This window comes from Neomonachus schauinslandi, chromosome 11 (assembly GCF_002201575.2).
Source record: "Neomonachus schauinslandi chromosome 11, ASM220157v2, whole genome shotgun sequence".
In the NCBI taxonomy this organism is placed as follows: Eukaryota; Metazoa; Chordata; class Mammalia; order Carnivora; family Phocidae; genus Neomonachus; species Neomonachus schauinslandi.
In genome coordinates, this window is record NC_058413.1 from 51,961,637 (window position 1) to 51,980,270 (window position 18,634).

Below are 18,634 nucleotides of genomic sequence, written 5' to 3' on the forward strand. Positions count from 1 at the left end.
CCCAGCCACATACACCTTTTTTATACAGCTTTTTCTTTCTCCTAGAATTTCTAATTCTTTTTTCCCCTTGGATTACCAGTCCTTATCACCTTCCTGAACTGGTCCAAATTCTTAAGGATGGTGTCAGAATTCTTTTACCCTGGATATGTCACTCATTGATCCCTCTGTCCTTCCTCCTGCAGCAGTATGAACTCTGATTATTCCCTAGGCCTTCAGCATTGCTCTGAGTATTCCCTTCAGGGCTACTCAGTGGGAACTGCTCTGTCCTAGGTGTAGGTTTTTCCCTTTTATTTATTTCCTGAATTGTCTGGAATGTGTTTTTAAGTAAAGTGTATATGAAGGGTAAACTTCGATCACGTATAGGTCTGAAAATACCTTTTTTTGTTCCTCATGCTTTAATGTTATGGAATTCTAGTGTGAAAATAATTTATCCTCAGAACTTGGACTATATTCCTTGCATTAACCATTATGCGCTGTGAAGTCTAATGCTTTTCTGATTCTTGAGATGTGTTCAGCTACTACCCCCACAGGCATTTAGGATTGTCCCTTTGTCCTGAAATTTCACTGAATTGCTTATACCCTATCTTTTTTGTTTGTTTGTTTTTTAGAGTGGGGGAGGGGCAAAGGGAGAAGGAGAGAGAATCTTAAGCAGACTCCACACCCAGCCCAGAGCCCGACATGGGGCTCTGTCTCACAACCCTGATCATGACCTGAGCCAAAATCAAGAGTCAGACAGTTAACCAGCTGAGCCACTCAGGTGCCCCCTTTCTAAATGCTTGATTTTTAAGCTGTGTTTCTACTTTTTAGGAGATTTCTGAATGTCTTCTAAATCATCATCGTTTTGAATTTTTATTTTCAACTTAGCAAGAATTCTTTCTCATTCTCTGACAGTTCCTTTTCTCAAGCATCTGGTTCTTAGATGCAATTTTTTCTTGAAACTTTGTTAATTGGCATTAAAAAAATTTTTTTAGGACTTTTCTGTGCCTTAAATCTTCAGGATTATTTTTGCTTTGGTCCTACTCTTTAATGCTCTGTGATCTTTACCATTCATATTCAAGAATAAAATAATAAAAAGCTCACTGGCAGTTTATGTGTATGCGTAGAGCTTATTTACCAGTAAGTTTCACTTTGAGGTAAGTAGTCCAGGAACCAGCTGTTATCCAAGGGTCCTCTGATTGTTATATTCTTAGCTCTGGGATGATGCAAGTACTGAAACGAGTTGCCCTTGTTCTTTCCATATGTTAACTTGGTTTCATCAGAGGCACACTCTCTGATGTTTGGCTTATCTCTTGAGGATCAGGGATTAGGAAGGATGAAGGTATGGGTGTTTGTATATGTACTTTGCGTTGGTTCATCTCTCCTGCTTTCAGGAGAAGTTTCAGAAAGATACCAAGTTTCATCAAACTTGGTATCATTGAATCCCTAATCTTTCTGGGATTCTACAGGGCAGATATGCTCCACTTTGGGCTGTAATCCCCTATGAATGTACTCTAAGCTATCCTTCGCTGTATCCTGCTTTGTCACTCCTCTGTCCACTTCTTTCCCCTAGAAATTTGTTATATTTTCTCTTCTGTTCGTTTGTTATGTCCCATTCTTTGTCATTGTGGGTTATATAGATATATTTTAATTTGTTTTAAACATAGATTTTACATAGGGGCACCTGGGTGGCTCAGTTGGTTAAGCATCTGCCTTTGGCTCAGGTCATGATCCCGGGGTCCTGGGATTGAGCCCTGCATCCGGCTCCTTGCTCATCGGGGAGTCTCCTTCTCCCTCTCCCTCTGCTCCTCCTTCCCGTTCGTGCGTGCACACTCGCACGCTCTCTCTTTCTCCCTCTCACTCACTCTCCTCTCAAATAAATAAATAAAATCTTTTTTAAAAAACAGATTTTACTTAGATCTTTGGTTTGGAGGTGAATTAGAATTCTAATTTGTGTGAACATTAGAATAAGCTTTATCATTAAAAGTGATATTTTCACTTTTATTTCTTTTCCTTAGTTTTAGTTGTTTTCAGTAGGAGGCATACCATAAATATTGTAACCTGCCATTTTTACTTGGATAGTGTTTTGAATAGTTTGGGTTTAAAAAAAATTTTTTTTTATTATTTAAGTAATTTCTACACCCAGCGTGGGATTTGAACTCAACCCCGAGATTAGGAGTAGCATGATCTTCTGACTGAGCCAGCCAGGCACCCCTTGAATGGTTTTTGATAATGCATCTTTTTCTGAAGTCAATTAAAAGTTCCTGATATAAGCATTTAATACTGCAGTTACATATGGTACTGTTACCACACATTTAAAAGTAGCCGTATTGCCTTTTAGAATGTACATCTTTGTATCATAGGATCTTAGTTGGAAGGTGCTTTAGAGCTTATGTGAGTCCTCTCTTACTGTGGGAGTTCTCAGTTATAGTTTTCCAAGTCAGTCTGGTCCATTGTTTTGTTCAGGTTGTTTAGAAACCAAAACATGCCTCCCTAGAATTTCCACTCAGTGGTTCTACTTTTACCTCCTAAGCTAAGCAAACCAGTCTGGTACAGTTTCTTTGCAGTAACCCTATTGTCTTTCTTCCAGATAAAATATCATCAGGTTTTTCTATTCTCAGACTTTATTTTTTATACTTTTTCCTGTGCCTTTAATCATTTGGTCATGATGTGGCTTTTCAGTATATTTTCAAATTATTGTGACCGGAATTGACTGTAACACAAATGGTAGCTTAACTAGTGCTTATGCTTGATTGTTCTCTTATTTTTGCTAACATACCAGCTCTCTTATCTATATTTTTAAATAATACAGTTAACTTAGAGAATATTTCATATTTAAGCATACAAAAATAAAAACATCCTGTTCACACACTTTCCTAATTACGTTTGGGTTTGTTAAAGGAGTTCTTATTCTTTTGAGTAAGCCTAGATGGGGTGACCTATTATACTTGTTAATGATGGGATCAGCTGGTACATGTCAGTGTTACTTTAATGCATAATTGCCTGTCAAGTAATAGACTGACTAATGAATATTAGAATTCTTACAAAAACTTCCAGGTTTTCTTGAGTGTCCTTGAATAGTCCATAGAATAACATTTATGCTATTGTTGTGTGGCACTCTGTACTGAAGCTACTTTTTTATATTTTTTTTCCTCACTGATACTTAAATTGGATTTAGGAACATCATACAGATGATTTGCTATATGCTCTTTAAATTGACATCTGCTCTGGGTTTCACAGTCTTGAGCAAACTTGTACTCTCCCCTTATATATTAGCATACAGTTTTAGTTGTTTTTTTTTTTTTTAAAGATTTTATTTATTTATTCATGAGAGAGAGAGAGGCAGAGGGAGAAGCAGACTTCCCGCAGAGCAGGGAGCCTGATGCGGGACTCGATCCCAGGACTCCGGGATCACGACCTGAGCCGAAGGCAGACGCTTAACCATCTGAGCCACCCAGGCGCCCACAGTTTTAGTATTTAATTAATACATCTGATTTTAAGAAAGCTTAATTTGACTAAGGTGGATGTACCCCTTTTTCGTTACTTAAGCTTTAGCTCTGTTCTGGGTTTGTTGCTGCTGTTGCGGGTGCTTTTTTTCTCCCTCTTGTACTAAAATTTTCCAAATGTTTTGTTTGAGGGATTCCTTCATTGTGGATTATCTTATTATGTTTTGGCATTAGCCTTGTTTTAAACACTTATAAAGGAAAAAAGTGTTTTAATCTCTAAAATTATTTACGTGTGATTCGATTTTTTTTTTTTAAATCATTTGGAACTATTTTGCAAAGAGGTTTCTTCATCAATCAGGGTATAATGCAGATAGTTGTGAGGGTTTTCTTGTTTATTTTTTACTGTGTGTGATTATAGATCATCATTCCTTTTCTGTTCCCTAAATTCTCTGTGACTAATGACATGTTTTTACACTTTAAAAGAAAATTAGACTAATTGGAGTGATATTTTTTCTTTCAATTTTTACTTGAATATGAATATTAAATGTAAATAATAAACATATAAGGACACCTTTACAGCCATTTTCATTTTTTGTATTCCACTTTCTTCCTCAATAGTCTTAGTATACTTAATATTTTTTATTTTGGAATTTTTACTTACTAAATTAAATCAAAGATACTTTCTTATTTCCACCGTGAAACACATTGTCATTATTTTTAATAACTATTTAACCCACCATGTTGATGTATCATGATTTTTACAACTATTAATGTTGGGTATAGGTTGTTTTCAAGTCCTAACAATTATAGATAATATTTATTGAATATTTATAAACATTTCTTTGTTTCTAGTTTGTTTAAACCCTTGGGTTAAATTTCCATGATTGATATGAGTAGGTTAAAAAATATAAAAACAGTATTTGCTTTATGTACTGTTATTGTTTCTTTTAGACAGAGTAAGTCAATTTATAATGTGTCTAGAAGTCAAAGACTATAATTCTTTTGATACAGCTGATACATATACAACTAATAGATAATGAGGTAGATATAAAATATTTCTTCAAGGTTGTTTAAATTGCATTTCATTGATTATTAGTGACAACAAACACCTAAGTAAAATTTTTTGTGTGTTGTCTTTTATGAAATGCCTCTTCGTATCTTTTACCCATTAGTTTATTTGGTTGTTGATTTTCTTCACAGTTTGCTCCTCTGCTCTCCACCAATAGTGCCATTGAGTGAGTCTGAACATTTTGAAGACGTCTCCAAAATGATTCTGTGTTCTCTTGCTATAATTGCATTGGATCCCTGGACTGACATCTTCCTTTCTCTTTTCTTTTTTTCCAAAAAGCTTTGACAGATCCCAATGCTTCTGCTGCCCAGCAGGCTGTTCTCCAACAGCACATCAATAGTTTAACGTACTCACCTTTTGGAGACTCTCCTCTCTTCCGGAATCCCATGTCAGACCCTAAGAAGAAAGAAGAGGTAAATTTAAGGATACTTTTGTAAAGTTTATTCTCAGATCAAGAGAAACTAAATGTGGAGAATATAATTTCTTAATATATAGCTTAAGCAGAGTTAGGTGTAATTAAGTTTTTAAGACACATTTTTTGTGCTTTTCACTGAGCCAGGAGATACATTATGTTTGCTGTATCTGGAAGGCAGCATGACTAAAATAGTGAAATGAACACTGGACTGAAGGTGAGGGCTGAGACTTTTCAGTAACCCTGAAATAAGGCATATCTTATTATTCCCATTTTATAGTTGAGCAAACTAAGGCTCAGAGAGGCTGATTTTCTGAAAATCATAATATTCTTAAGTGGCATATCAATATCTTTTCTCCTGGTTTCTACAGTTAACTTTGTCTTAATTTTTTGTGCTCTAGTGTCAAAGAAATGATCTTCTGCTCACTGTGGTGTGGGTTAAAAGTAGGCTTTGGTCTGTTTAATCCTTGTGTTACCATGTACAATGAGCATGTCTTTCTGCTTCTGAATGTGTTTCTTCATCTGTAAAATGGGGATAGTAATACTCTTTAATCTTGAGAATTAAGTGAGATAATGCATACCTGGCTTATTTATAATAAGTTGGTTAGTCTACAGGTACTATAGGGCGGAGGGAAGCTCATCGGTGGGTCCACGAGCTGAGTGCTTTGTGTCACTCTACCGCATGTCCCCTGGGAAGGTCTGAGACTAGGGCTATAAGGCGGCTCTAACAGGGTCCTCCCTGAGTGTCGGGGAGGTGAGTTCCCAGAGAACGGGGCTCCGCGCGAGGGCAGACTGGGCAGGAGTCTACAGGTACTATTGCTCAGTTATTTATGTCATCTCGTTTCTCCCTCACTGGTTTTTTGAATTAACCCTATAACTAGATATACAGATAAGATAGGAATCTAAAGTGCTTTTTAACATGCTGCATAAATACAAGTTCTGCTTAGATGAAAAGTTTGTGTGGGACATCTAGGTGGCTTGGTCAGTTAAGTGTCTGACTCTTGATCTCAGCTCAGGTCTTGATCTCAGGGTCATGAGTTCAAGCCCTGCATTGGACTCCATGCTGGGCATGGAGCCTACTTTAAAAAAGAAAAGAAAATGATGTGTTAATTTGTGCAGCATAATTATAGGCCTAAATATGTGCTAGTCACTGTGTTCAGTACTGAGGATACAAAATGAAAACAAAATGAACTTATCTTTTTTTTTTTTTTTTTAAAGATTTTATTTATTTATTTGACAGAGAGAGAGAGATAGCGAGAGCAGGAACACAAGCAGGGGGAGTGGGAGGGGGAGACGCAGGCTTCCTGCCGAGCAGGGAGCCCGATGTGGGACTCGATCCCAGGACCCTGGGATCATGACCTGAGCCGAAGGCAGACGCTTAACGACTGAGCCACCCAGGCGCCCCAAAATGAACTTATCTTCTAAGAGTTTGCTATTTATTTAGTCAGAAGATTGGATCTGTTAATGTGTGTTTTTGTTTTTTTTTTTAAGATTTTATTTATTTATTTGACAGAGACAAAGCGAGAGAGGGAACACAAGCAGGGGGAGTGGGAGAGGGAGAAGCAGGCTTCCCGTGGAGCAGGGAGCCTGATGCAGGGCTCGATCCCAGGACTCTGGGATCATCACCCAAGCCGAAGGCAGACGCTTAATGACTGAGCCACCCAGGCGCCCCTGTTAATGTGTTTAAATTTACTCAAGCTCAATATAGTAAATACAGTAATAAAATAGCCCATTAGCGGATGAATGGATAAACAAAATGTGTGTGTGTGTATATATACACACATATATATGATGAAATGTCATTCAGCCATAAAAAGGAATGAAGTACTGATAACGTGCTACATACAACATGGGTGAACCTTGAAAACATTATGCTGGGTGAAAGAAGGCAGACACAAGAGGCCACGTGATTCCATTCATATAAAATGCTTAGAATAGGCAAATTTATTGAGACACAGTAGATTCATGTTTGCCTAGGGAAGCTGGAATTGGGAGGCACAACATTTCTTTTTGGAGTGAGGGGAATGTTCTGGATTTACTCAGTGGTGATTCTTGCACAACTTAGTAGATATACTAAACCCCCCTGAAGAGTTTGCGTTAAAATGGTGAATATTATGTTAAGGAAGAGCGTAGACTTTTGGGTGAGGTTGATAAGGCTTTGCAAAAGAGGTAACATTTAACTTTTTTTGAGTATATGTGGAGAAGTTGGTAGATCTAGGTTAAGACATTCCAAGCAATGACACACAATTGTGAGAGATCACAAAAAAGATCTAGGAATGTTCGTTGTTGCTGAAGTGTAAACAGTCTGCATTGTAAAGAGAAACATAAACTGTGACAGGGTTTTATATGTTAGACATTGTTGTTTCAAGTGGTTATATAATCCCATGTATAATGTTTAGTAGGAAAACAAATGTATAACATCCAGCAGATGTTACAGAAAATAATAAAGGTGCCATCAAAATCAACCTAAAGTCTTATTTTAGTTGTATGTCTCTTCTACTAACTTGTAATTTCCTCAAAAATCAGGGAAAGTGATTTCATTATTTTTATTGCCAGTACTTAGTGTTTGACTCATGGCAACTACCAATGTTTACTAAATGCTGAATAAATGCCAGCTAATAACCATTTTTTAAAGAGTGATTTGGATTGCACAGAAGTTGAGTATTCATGGTTTATTTTGAAGTTAAAGATTTTTGGTTTAGTTGAAAAATACACAGAGGTATCTAGTTGGATAAATGGCAAAGATATTTGAATTCTGTTCTTAAGATTTTTTTTTTAAGGCCAAATAATGCATTTGAGTTAAACTGGAATTTTCCTTGATGCTTTTGTTTTTCAGAGATTGAAACCAACAAATCCAGCAGCCCAGAAGGCTCTCACTACACCTACTCATTATAAACTAACACCCCGCCCTGCCACCAGAGTTCGACCAAAGGCTTTACAAACAACAGGCACAGCCAAGTCACATCTCTTCGATGGGCTGGATGATGATGAGCCATCCTTAGCCAATGGAGCATTCATGCCCAAGTGAGTTTATTTTTGTTAACATAAATTAAAAGTAAATATTAATTTAAACTAAGTACAAAATAATACGTATTTACCTTAATGTAGTACAAATGTTGTAAGTTTAGGTTTTTGTTTGCTTAAAGATTTATCTGTTTATTTATTTGAGAGAGAGAAAGAGAGCATGGACATGCTCGAGTAGGGGAAGGGGTAGAGGGAGAGAATCTTCAAGCAGACTCCCCACTGAGCACAGAGCCCAAACCCCGGAAGCTTGACCCGGGGCTCTGTCCTGTGACCCAGGAGATAGTGACCTGAGCCAAAACCAAAAGTCAGACACTTAACCGGCTGAGCCACCCAGGTGCCCCTGTTTTTAATTTTAAAAATAGAGAATATCACAAATAATAAAAGTGGCCTGATGGTTCTTCAAGGATAACCATGGTTAACATAAAAATATTTTTACTGTTCTACTAATATGCAGGTTTTTTTGTTTTATTTTGAGATTTTAGTGCTTACATAATTTTAAGCAGAAGACACTTTTTTCTTAAAACTTACATTGGCCAAACCAATTGAGAATATCTCTACATAATTTTATGTGTGGAGCCTGTTTTCCTCTCCCTCTCCCTCCAGCTCGCGCTCACTCACTCTCTCAAATAAATAAATAAAATCTTAAAAAAAAAAAAAAAAATATATATATATAGTGGGCTGGTGCTTCAGAAAAAATGGAAAGTCCAATTTTATACATTTCTTAGCACGTAATTGGACTATTTTGAAGTCAGGGACAGTGTATTATTCATGTTTATGTCCCAGTATTTAGGAATTTTTTTGGCACAGAAAGGATTAGGGTGGGAAGGTATACATTTTGCTAATAGTACCACCTCTATCCCCTTCCTGGCTTCCACTTCTGCGTTCTTCCTCTCAACAGTCTTTGCTTAATGGATCAGAACTATTTTAGAGAGTTCATCTCTCTTTCCTTGATTCTTCACTTGGCTTGCAGGAACCCCATAGCCCCCTGGTTTTCTTCCTACTGTATTGGTTGCTCCTTCTGTCTCCTTTGCTGGTTCCTCTTCTCAGCCTTTTAAAATTGGAATGCCTCTGAGCTTAGTTCTTGATCATATTTTCTTTACTGTCTCCCAGAGTGATTTAATTTAGTTTCATAGCTTTATATGTCATTTATAGTCTGATGATTTCTAACCTTTAATCTCCACCCCAGACTTTTCTCCCAAACCCCACAGATTTTTATATCCAGCCCCACCCAACATCTCCACTTGGATGTCTAAAAGATATTTATTTCAAAATCAACATGGCCAACACTGAACTCCTAATCTTCTATCTCAAACCTGTTCCATCCATAGCCTTCCCTATCTCAGATAACTGTGTTTCCATCATTCTAGTTGTTCAGGCCAGAAACTTTGGAATCATCCTTGACTTCTTTCATATATCCCACATCTGAAGCATCAGCAAATCTTCTTTGTTGAACCTTCAAAAATTACCTAGTATCTGACCAATTTACCTCTTTCACTGCTACTAACTACCCTGATCCAAGCTATCATCATCTTTCTTTTTCTTTTTTTTCCCCAAGATTTATTTTTAAGTAATCTCTGTACACAATGTGGGGCTTGAATTCAACCCTGAGATCAAGAGTCACATGCTCCACCAGTTGAGCCAGCCAGGCACCCCTCAAAGCCATCATCATCTCTTGACTGAATTACTACAATATTCTCCTGATCTTTCCAGCTTTACCCTTATCCCTTTGCATTCTGTCCTAAATATAGCCAGCACAGTGGTCTCTTTGAAGTGTAAGTCATATCATGTCACTTTTCTGTCCAAAACCCTGTGGTGGTTCATATTTTACTCAGAGTAAAAGCCAAATTCCTTACAGTGGTGTGTAAGGTGCTGTAAGATCTGATCTTGTTTGGTAACTGTTGTTTACTCCACTCTAATTTTAGTGCTTCTTTGCCACTGTTAGGACAGGAAAGGCATGCTGTTGCCTTTCAATCTTTGCCATACTTGTTCTCTTTGCCTGAAACACTTCTCCCTGTAAGTCCATATATTAACCCTCACTGTTTACTCACATATCCCCTCAACGAAGACTGCTCTGACCCATCTGTTTAAAATTGCACCCATCTTTTCTCTTGTCAGCATTTCCCACATTCTTATCATCTTTCTTTTCTCTTTTTTCCTCATACCTTCTAATATTTATTTTTTTTAATATTTGTTTTTCGTCTGTTTTTTCCCTCTAGAACATAAGCTCTATATAGGTAGGTACCTTTGCCCCATGTTGGGTATAGGGATTATTTAAAAATAAGTCTTGGGGAAAGAAAGAAAAAGAATGCATCTTAGGAGGTATAAAAGGAGCTAAATAAGAGTATAGAATCCCAGTGATAGGATCGAGGGGCTCCCTCCCTATAAGATATGGAGATCATCTAAGCCAGCGGATAAGAGGGGATGGAGATTGTAAAAGTCTTTTGAGTTTATGCTCTCACCTTGTTAGAATCTAGAATTTAATCTTAACTGTATTTAACTATCTAAAGGAAATGGCATATGCCCCTATTCACTTCCTAACCAAGCCTTGGGCTATCACTTTATACTCTGTAAACAGTTGCCATATAATACCACAGAGGGTAAAGGATTCATGAAGGACTTTAGGAGTATGGCTACCCCTAGAACAGTATTCTGTTTGCTCTGAAAGATGAATTTGGTAGATTGACAGTGTGAGAACCTTATCAGTGCCGTGTCTTTTTCCTTTTGCCTTTTCATACTAGTCAGAGGAAAGTTACTATAGAGCAAGCTAGTATTTTACTTATTCTGAATGGTAAATTTGAAAATATTCTTTGATTCATCTGTTCCTTCCTTCATTCAACAAACATTTATCAAGTAACTACTAAGTCCCAAGTGTGGTAGGCATTAGGAATGCAGCTACGAAGAAGACACATTCCTCCATTACTGAATTCACAGTCTGTGAGGGGAGAGAGATGTTGACAGTAAGCACAAGTGACAGAGAGGAGTGGTAGAGATTGCCACTGTAGGGGAGACTAATAGGAGAATGATGAAGGAAAGCTGCTCTGAGGATGTGTTATTTAAACTGAAGAGGGAGGGCGCCTGGGTGGCTCAGTCGTTAAGCGTCTGCCTTCGGCTCAGGTCATGATCCCAGGGTCCTGGGATCGAGTCCCATATCGGGCTCCCTGCTCGGCAGGAAGCCTGCTTCTCCCTCTCCCACTCCCCTTCCTTGTGTTCCTGCTCTCGCTATCTCTCTCTCTGTCAAATAAATAAAATCTTTAAAAAAAATAAATAAAAATAAACTGAAGAGGGAGGGGCACCTGGCTGGCTCAGTCGGTCAAGCATGTGACTTTTGATCTCAGGGTTGTGAGTTCCGAGCCCCACGTTGAGCATAGAGATTACTTTATTATTATTTTTTTATTATTATTTTAAAGATTTTATTTATTTATTTGACAGAGAGAGACAGCAAGCGTGGAAACACAAGCAGTGGGAGTGGGAGAGGGAGAAGCAGGCTTCCCACTGAGCAGGGAGCCCGATGCGGGGCTCGATCCCAGGACCTTGGGATCCTGACCTGAGCCAAAGGCAGATGCTTAACAACTGAGCCACCCAGGCACCCCAAGCATAGAGATTACTTTAAAAAAATAAAAATAAAAAAGAGGGATAGGGAGGACTGTTGGGCAGAGGGAATATTTTGCTATGTTTCTGGTTTTAAATATGCCTATTTTTTTTTTTCAAGTGGATATAATGTTATTTTCCAGTATTCCTTTTTTTTTTTTTTTTTTTAAGATTTTTATTTATTTGAGAGAGAGAATAAGAGAGAGCACGAGACGGGGGAGGGTCAGAGGAAGAAGCAAACTCCCCGCTGAGCGGGGAGCCCAATGTGGGACTCGATCCCGGGACTCCAGGATCATGACCTGAGCCGAAGGCTGTTGCTTAACCAACTGAGCCACCCAGGCGCCCCTCCAGTATTCTTTTGAATGATTGTTTCAGACACGACGTAACTTGACCAAATGGTATTCTATCATGCATTTACCATATTAGAGCTCTTTTCCATTTACTTAAAATACTAGAAAATACAAGTCATTGGCGATGCTAGAAGGGAGAGATTTTGGAAGGTTCATACAAGGAGTATGAGGAAACTTTTCGGTATGATGACTTTGTTGTTTTTCTGGTTTCTGATAATGGTTTCACTGGTGATACAGAGGACAGAGCTTATCAAATTGTATAATATAGTATGTGCAGTTTACGTCAGTTATGAACTAGTAAATGTAGCAAGGTTTGTGGGATACAAGTTCAGTACATAAAAGTCAATTTTATTCCTATGTACCTTTATAGCTACATTCCTATACGCCAGTTGAGGGCAGTGACATAACTATGGCAAAATACATGAATCTGCTACTTATTTTTACTTATGAAGTATTTCATTGTTGAAATAAATCTAGTCTTTGAAGTCACAAAGGTTTGCTTTACCACAATAGTGTTTCTATACTTATGTTCTTTGTACCTGTTCTAACTTGATATTCCTGATCTGGTCCTCTTCACTTTTGCCTGGCACTATTCTTACGTTTTTTGTTGATTCCTTGTCTTCTAGTTGTAAGTATATTCTTCATGTGAATTTTTTTGTTGGGGGGGCAGCAAAGCAAGGTTTATTGAGCAATTTATTGAGCAATAGCAAAAGTGATGATACAAAGCTCCTAAGGAGGGAGGGGACCTGAAGGGATTGCCCCTTGTCAAATATTTAATCAATCCCCCACCCTGGTTCCTCTGCTTCAGTCTGCTGGATCTGGTGTTTTTTATGATTGCCAAGTTGTCCCATCTCTGGCAGGTGGAGGCCCTTTTTTAGGTTTCTCCTAAGTTCTTCCCACACAGGCTCTGATAGTGTTTGGTAACTTCCTTGTTTGTTAGGATTCACTGTGTAAAATTTTGTTCAGGAGTTTTTTTGCCATTGTGTTCATCACTTAGATTGGCGTGAAGGTTCCTTTCTTACCTGGTTTTGGTATAAAGTTTATGCTGACCTTATAAACAAATTAGGGAGTATTTTTTCTTTCTATTTTTCTGGAGTTTATGTAAGATAGGCCCTTTTTTTTTGGTTTTTGTTTTCAATAAATGTAGGGTACCAGTGAAGACATAGGGTCCTGAAGTCATATTTATTAGTAAGGTTTGTTCTTGGTTTTGGGTTTTCTTTTAATTATTAATTTATATAAAAGTTATAGGGCTATTAAGCTTTTAATTTTTTGCATTAACTTTTGGCAAGTTATATTTTTATATTGTTCAACTAACTAAAATTTTGAATTTATTGGAATAAAGTTGTTAAAAAGTATCCTTACTGGGCGCCTGGGTGGCTCAGTCGTGAAGCGTCTGCCTTCGGCTCAGGTCATGATCCCAGGGTCCTGGGATCGAGTCCCACATCGGGCTCCCTGCTCCACGGGAAGCCTGCTTCTCCCTCTCCCACTCCCCCTGCTTGTGTTCCTGCTCTCACTATGTCTGTCTCTCTCAAATAAATAAATAAAATCTTAAAAAAAAAAAAAAGTATCCTTACTGTCTTTTTCATTTCAGTAGAATCTGTGGAGTTATCCCCATTTTCATTTCTGACAAGGGGTTTTTTTATGCCTTCTCTTTTTCTCATGGTGATTTCAAAGAACTAACATTTGGCTTTTATTGATGCTCCCATTTCTGATTGTTTTCTGTTTTATTCATTTTTAATTTTATTTATATTTTCACCAACATTTCATTTCATTTTGTCTTTAGTTCCTTCCTTTCCCCCTCCCTTTTTTTTGGTATTTAATTTTTTGTCCTTTTTCTAAGTGGATACGTAGCTCTTTGATTTTCAGCTTTCCTTCTTCCCAGATATATGCATTTAAAGATAAAAATTTTCCTTTAGTTCAGCTGTATTTGTATTCTCTAAGTTTTGATATGGAGTACTCTTAGCATTCAGATAATGATTATACATGCTAATAAAATTCTTTCTGATTTTTATGGCCAGGGGTGTTGAGCCTTGGGTTATATACGAGTGTAAATTCCTAACAGGAGATTTTTTTTTTTTTTTTAAGATTTGATTTATTTATTTGAGAGAGAGAATGCGAGAGAGCATGAGAAGGGGAAGGATCAGAGGGAGAAGCAGACTCCCTGCTGAGCAGGGAGCCTGATGTAGGACTCGATCCCAGGACTCCAGGATCATGACCTGAGCTGGAGGCAGTTGCTTAACCAACTGAGCCACCCAGGCGCCCCTTAACATGAGATTTTTAAGTGATCATTTTGTTAATGATTTCTAGCTTATGTGCAAAAACGGTATTCCAGGTGATTTTGAGTCTTTGGAATTTGTGGCTTGCTTTAATGGTCCAACATATGGCTAGTTTTCATAAATACTCCATTTGCACTTGAAAAGAATATGTATTTTATAGTTGTTGGGTATGGTGATCTTGAATTAGACCAAACTTGCTCATCATTTAGGTCTTTTATATTCATACTGATTTTTTCCCCTTTTTTTGTTTGAATATTTTGGTTACTTTATTTCCTTAAATTCTAATATCATAAAAAATGAACACATCTACAGTTTTCCTAAATTTATCCATTTTTGAAAAAGATTTTACTTATTTATTTGAGAGAAAGCACGAGAGGGGGGAGGGTCAGAGGGAGAAGCAGACTCCTTGCTGAGCTGGGAGCCTGACTCCAGGCTTGATCCTGGGACTCTGGGATCATGACCTGAGCTGAAGACAGATGCTTAACCAACAGCTACCAAGGCGCCCCTTATTTTATCCATTTTAATATTTAACAGCCTTTACAAATGTGTGTCTGAATTACTTGTATTTTACTTAAGGTTTTTTAAAAATTACTAATTCTTATTGTGATAAAATGCATATAAAAATTGTTAAAGTTGGGGCGCCTGGGTGGCTCAGTCGTTAAGCGTCTGCCTTCAGCTCAGGTCATGATCCCGGGGTCCTGGGATCAAGCCCTGCATCGGGCTCCCTGCTCCACGGGAAGCCTGCTTCTCCCTCTCCCACTCCCCCTGCTTGTGTTCCCTCTCTGGCTTTCTCTCTCTCTGTCAAAAAAAAAAAATCTTAAAAAAAAAAAAAAAAAAAAAAAACATGGTTAAAGTGATCAATTTTATGTTAAAAATGCACATGCAGGGTGCCTGGGTGGCTCAGTCGTTAAGCGTCTGCCTTCAGCTCAGGTCATGATCCCAGGGTCCTGGGATCGAGTCCCACATTGGGCTTCCTGCTTGGCAGGAAACCTGCTTCTCCCTCTCTCACTCCCCCAGCCCCTGCTTGTATTCTTGCTCTCGCTATCTCTCTCTCTGTCAAATAAATAAATAAAATCTTTAAAAAAAAAAAATGCACATGCAATAATTCTGTTTTCTCCTTCTAGTCCCCGTTAACCTCTTTATTACTTTCTGTCTGCATGAATTTGTCTATTTTAGAGAATACAAGGGAAGTCATACAATATTTATTCTATTCATGTCTGGATTATTTTACTTGGCATAATGTTCTTAATATTTATGATGTTGTAGCATGTGTCAAAACTTCATTTCTAGGGGCACCTGGATGGCTCAGTTGGTTAAGTATCTGTCTGCCTTTGACTCAGGTCATGAACCCGGGATCCTGGGATTGAGCCCTGCATCAGGCTCCCTGCTGAGCAGGGAGTCAGCTTCTCCCTCTCCCTTTGCCCCTCCTCAGCTGATGCTCTCTCAAACACGCTCTTCTCTCTCTCTCAAATAAATAAAATATTTTTTAAAACTTCATTTCTTTTCAAGGCTGAATAATATTCCATTCTTTGGATATACCACATTTTGTTTATCCATTCATCTGTTGATGGACATTTGGGTTGTTTCCATCTTTTAGCTCTGTGAATAGTGCTGTTATGAACATTGGTGTACAAATATCTGTTTGACTCCCCGTTTTCAGTTATTTTGAGTATATATCTAGAATTGGAATTGTTTGGTCATACATTAATTCTATATTTAACTTTTTGAGGAGCTATCAACTGTTTTCTACAACAGCTGCACCATTTTACATTCCCAACAGCAACGCAGGTTTCCATTTTCTCCATTTTCTTGTCAGCACTTAGTATTATCTCTTTTGTTTATTATAGCCATCCTGGTGGGTGTGAAGTGGTATTTCATGCTTATAATTTGCATTACCTTTATGACTAATAATGTTGAATATCTTACCATTTGCTTATTGGCCATTTATCTTTGAAGAAATACCTTGTCTCGTTTTGTGTCTTTTTAAAAAATTATTTTAGTTACTATATTTTCAAAATTGTTTATGGCAGTAATTAGAGTTCAAAGATGATGATACTGACTTTCAGAGATTTTTTTTTTCTTTTTATATTTTATTTATTTGAGAGAGAGAGAGAGAGCGCATGAGCTGGGGTGAGGGGCAGAGAGAGAGAGAGAAGCAGATTCCCCTCTGAGCAGGGAGCCCGACGCGGGGCTCAATCCCAGGACCCTGGGATCATGACCTGAGCCGAAGGTCGACACTTAACTGACTGTGAGCCACTCAGGCATCCCTGACTTTCAGAGAATTTTTGCTTTTTTATGATAGGTGCTTATTGAGATGAGTGAAGGTTGAACTTGTGATTTTATGTTTTTTACTTTTAGTTCTCTCTTAACTCCTGGGGTAGAGATTTTCCAGGTCCCAACACAGAACAAGCAGCATTCACTAGTGCCCCCAACCTCTTGGTGGCTCTAGACTCCAGTCTCTGTCTCTCTCTAGTCCTTTAAGACTGTCAAACAGACCATTTGCCTCTTAACCTTCCTCTTGGAATCAGAAAAGGTGCCAGGAAAAAAGCAACCTTAAATAACAGACACCTTGCTGTGCTAATGGCCCTGAGTGCTGGCTCGGTCCTTTTTTACTATCTTGTTGGCTCTTGACACCTAAGAGAGCTCTGGGTTTTCTAGTTATCCTCTCGGGCATCACCCAGGTTGTCATTTAATAGGAAGGCAAGTTTTAATTTTCATGGAAATAACAATTCTTTATTGTCAAGTGCTTATTTCATTGGCTTATTTAATATATATTTATGTCATTATAAGTATAAGTAGCATGCATTTGGAACAAATGCTACTGATGATTGTTAACCATATAACTCAGTTGTTGAGATTAGAAATAAACAAGAGTGGTCTGCTACTTGTAGTTTGTTTTTTTAATTATTTTTTTAACTATTTATTTGGAGAGAGAGAGAGAGCACATGTGCAGGAGGGAGGGGCAGAGGGAGAGGGAGTCCCAAGTGGACTCAAGACCCTGAGATAACGACCCAAGCTGAAACCAAGAGTCGGACACTTAACCGACTTCGTCATCTAGGTGCCTCATGTAGTTTGTTTGGTTTTTTTTTTTTTTAAGATTTTATTTATTTATTTGACAGAGAGAAATGGAGCGGGGTGGGGGGCAAAAGGAGAGGGAGAAGCAGACTCCCAATTGACCAGAGAGCCTCATGCTGGGCTCAGTCCCAAGATCCTGGGATCATAACCTGAGCCGAAGGTGGATGCTTAACTGACTGAGCCACCCAGGCGCCCTAATCCAGGGAGTTTTTAAGTGGAGGTTGAATAAGAGATCTCCTCTACGAAGCTTATATATGATAGAGGTTCTTGCCTTAAGTAAACCTACTGTGTGTACACCTGAAATTTGCATCATTGGATATCAGGGTTTCTTCTCCTTTTTCTTTCTCATCATCTTTAAAAAAGAAATCTTAATCAGCAAATGCCTGTTTCCTATTTTCTTCAAGGCAGCACACCAGGTTCTGTGAGGAGACAGTCATGAATCCTGTCAAGAAAGGAAGAAAATGTTTAAAGAAGAAGTTATTTAGAGTAGTAACTGAAATATAAGACATAGTATGATGGGTTAACTAAGTGTCTGGGTAGAATGCTCAGGGTTCAGAGGAGAAGGACTTTTCAAGGAGATTTCCCACTTTGTTTTGAATGTACTTAGCTTATTCTTCCAAACACCAGAGAGTAATATATTTGAGACCTTATATTCTGGTTATGTATTAAACATTGTGAGTTGAACTTGTTAGGTCATTTTTAGATATGTAAGAGCTGAACAAGAATGCTCTTTTTGACTAGTTTTTAAGATAATGTTAGTTATGTAATTATGTGTGCCTGAGGTTTTTTTGTTTTTTTGTTTTTTTGTTTTCCCCTTTTGGTCTCTTTATAGGAAGAGCATTAAGAAGTTGGTTTTGAAAAACCTTAACAATAGCAATCTCTTCTCTCCTGTTAATCGTGATTCAGAAGATCTAGCTTCACCATCTGATTATCCAGAAAATGGGGAGAGGTAAACCGAATTTTGTTTTGGGTTGTTTCTAGTAGAGCACCCTGTTCTCATTTTGAAGAGATTCTGAGCTTGGAATTTATTCATTCTGTGAAAATTTATGAAGTTTGGTGAAATGTGGCATGGTATTACAGATATGAGCACCTAGAAATTGATCATGTTTTTGCTTTTTGAGTATTTTAGACCTTAAAATTATTGGAGATCTTCTGATTCAGTTCTACGTAATTATTTTGATATCCATGTGTCATTTTGGACAGGGTTCTCATACATTTGACACCCCTTTCCCCCCTTTAAAATAAGGGATGTCTTATTTGTGATAATTATCAAAGTGATGCATAGTCACTGTAACTACACCAAAAAAATAAGTATATAAGTGTATAGAGGAGGAAGTAGAAATATACACAATAATCCTTAATAGTTTGATGTATATTCTTACAGTTTAGAAATTTATTTATATAGATACATTGTAGAG

At 37.8% G+C, this 18,634-nt stretch overlaps 1 protein-coding gene across 4 annotated transcripts in view; it reads left to right on the forward strand.

The window, feature by feature from the left end:
• The window catches only part of NUP98 (nucleoporin 98 and 96 precursor), a 119,958-nt gene that overhangs the window by 47,383 nt on the left and 53,941 nt on the right, over window positions 1-18,634 (forward strand). For all 4 annotated transcript variants that reach the window (XM_021704647.2, XM_021704644.2, XM_021704645.2 and 1 more), the window contains 3 exons: window positions 4,771-4,904; window positions 7,740-7,927; window positions 18,049-18,165. In XM_021704647.2, coding sequence (XP_021560322.1) covers window positions 4,771-4,904; window positions 7,740-7,927; window positions 18,049-18,165 — 439 coding nt within the window. The remainder of the gene's footprint in view (window positions 1-4,770; window positions 4,905-7,739; window positions 7,928-18,048; window positions 18,166-18,634) is intronic.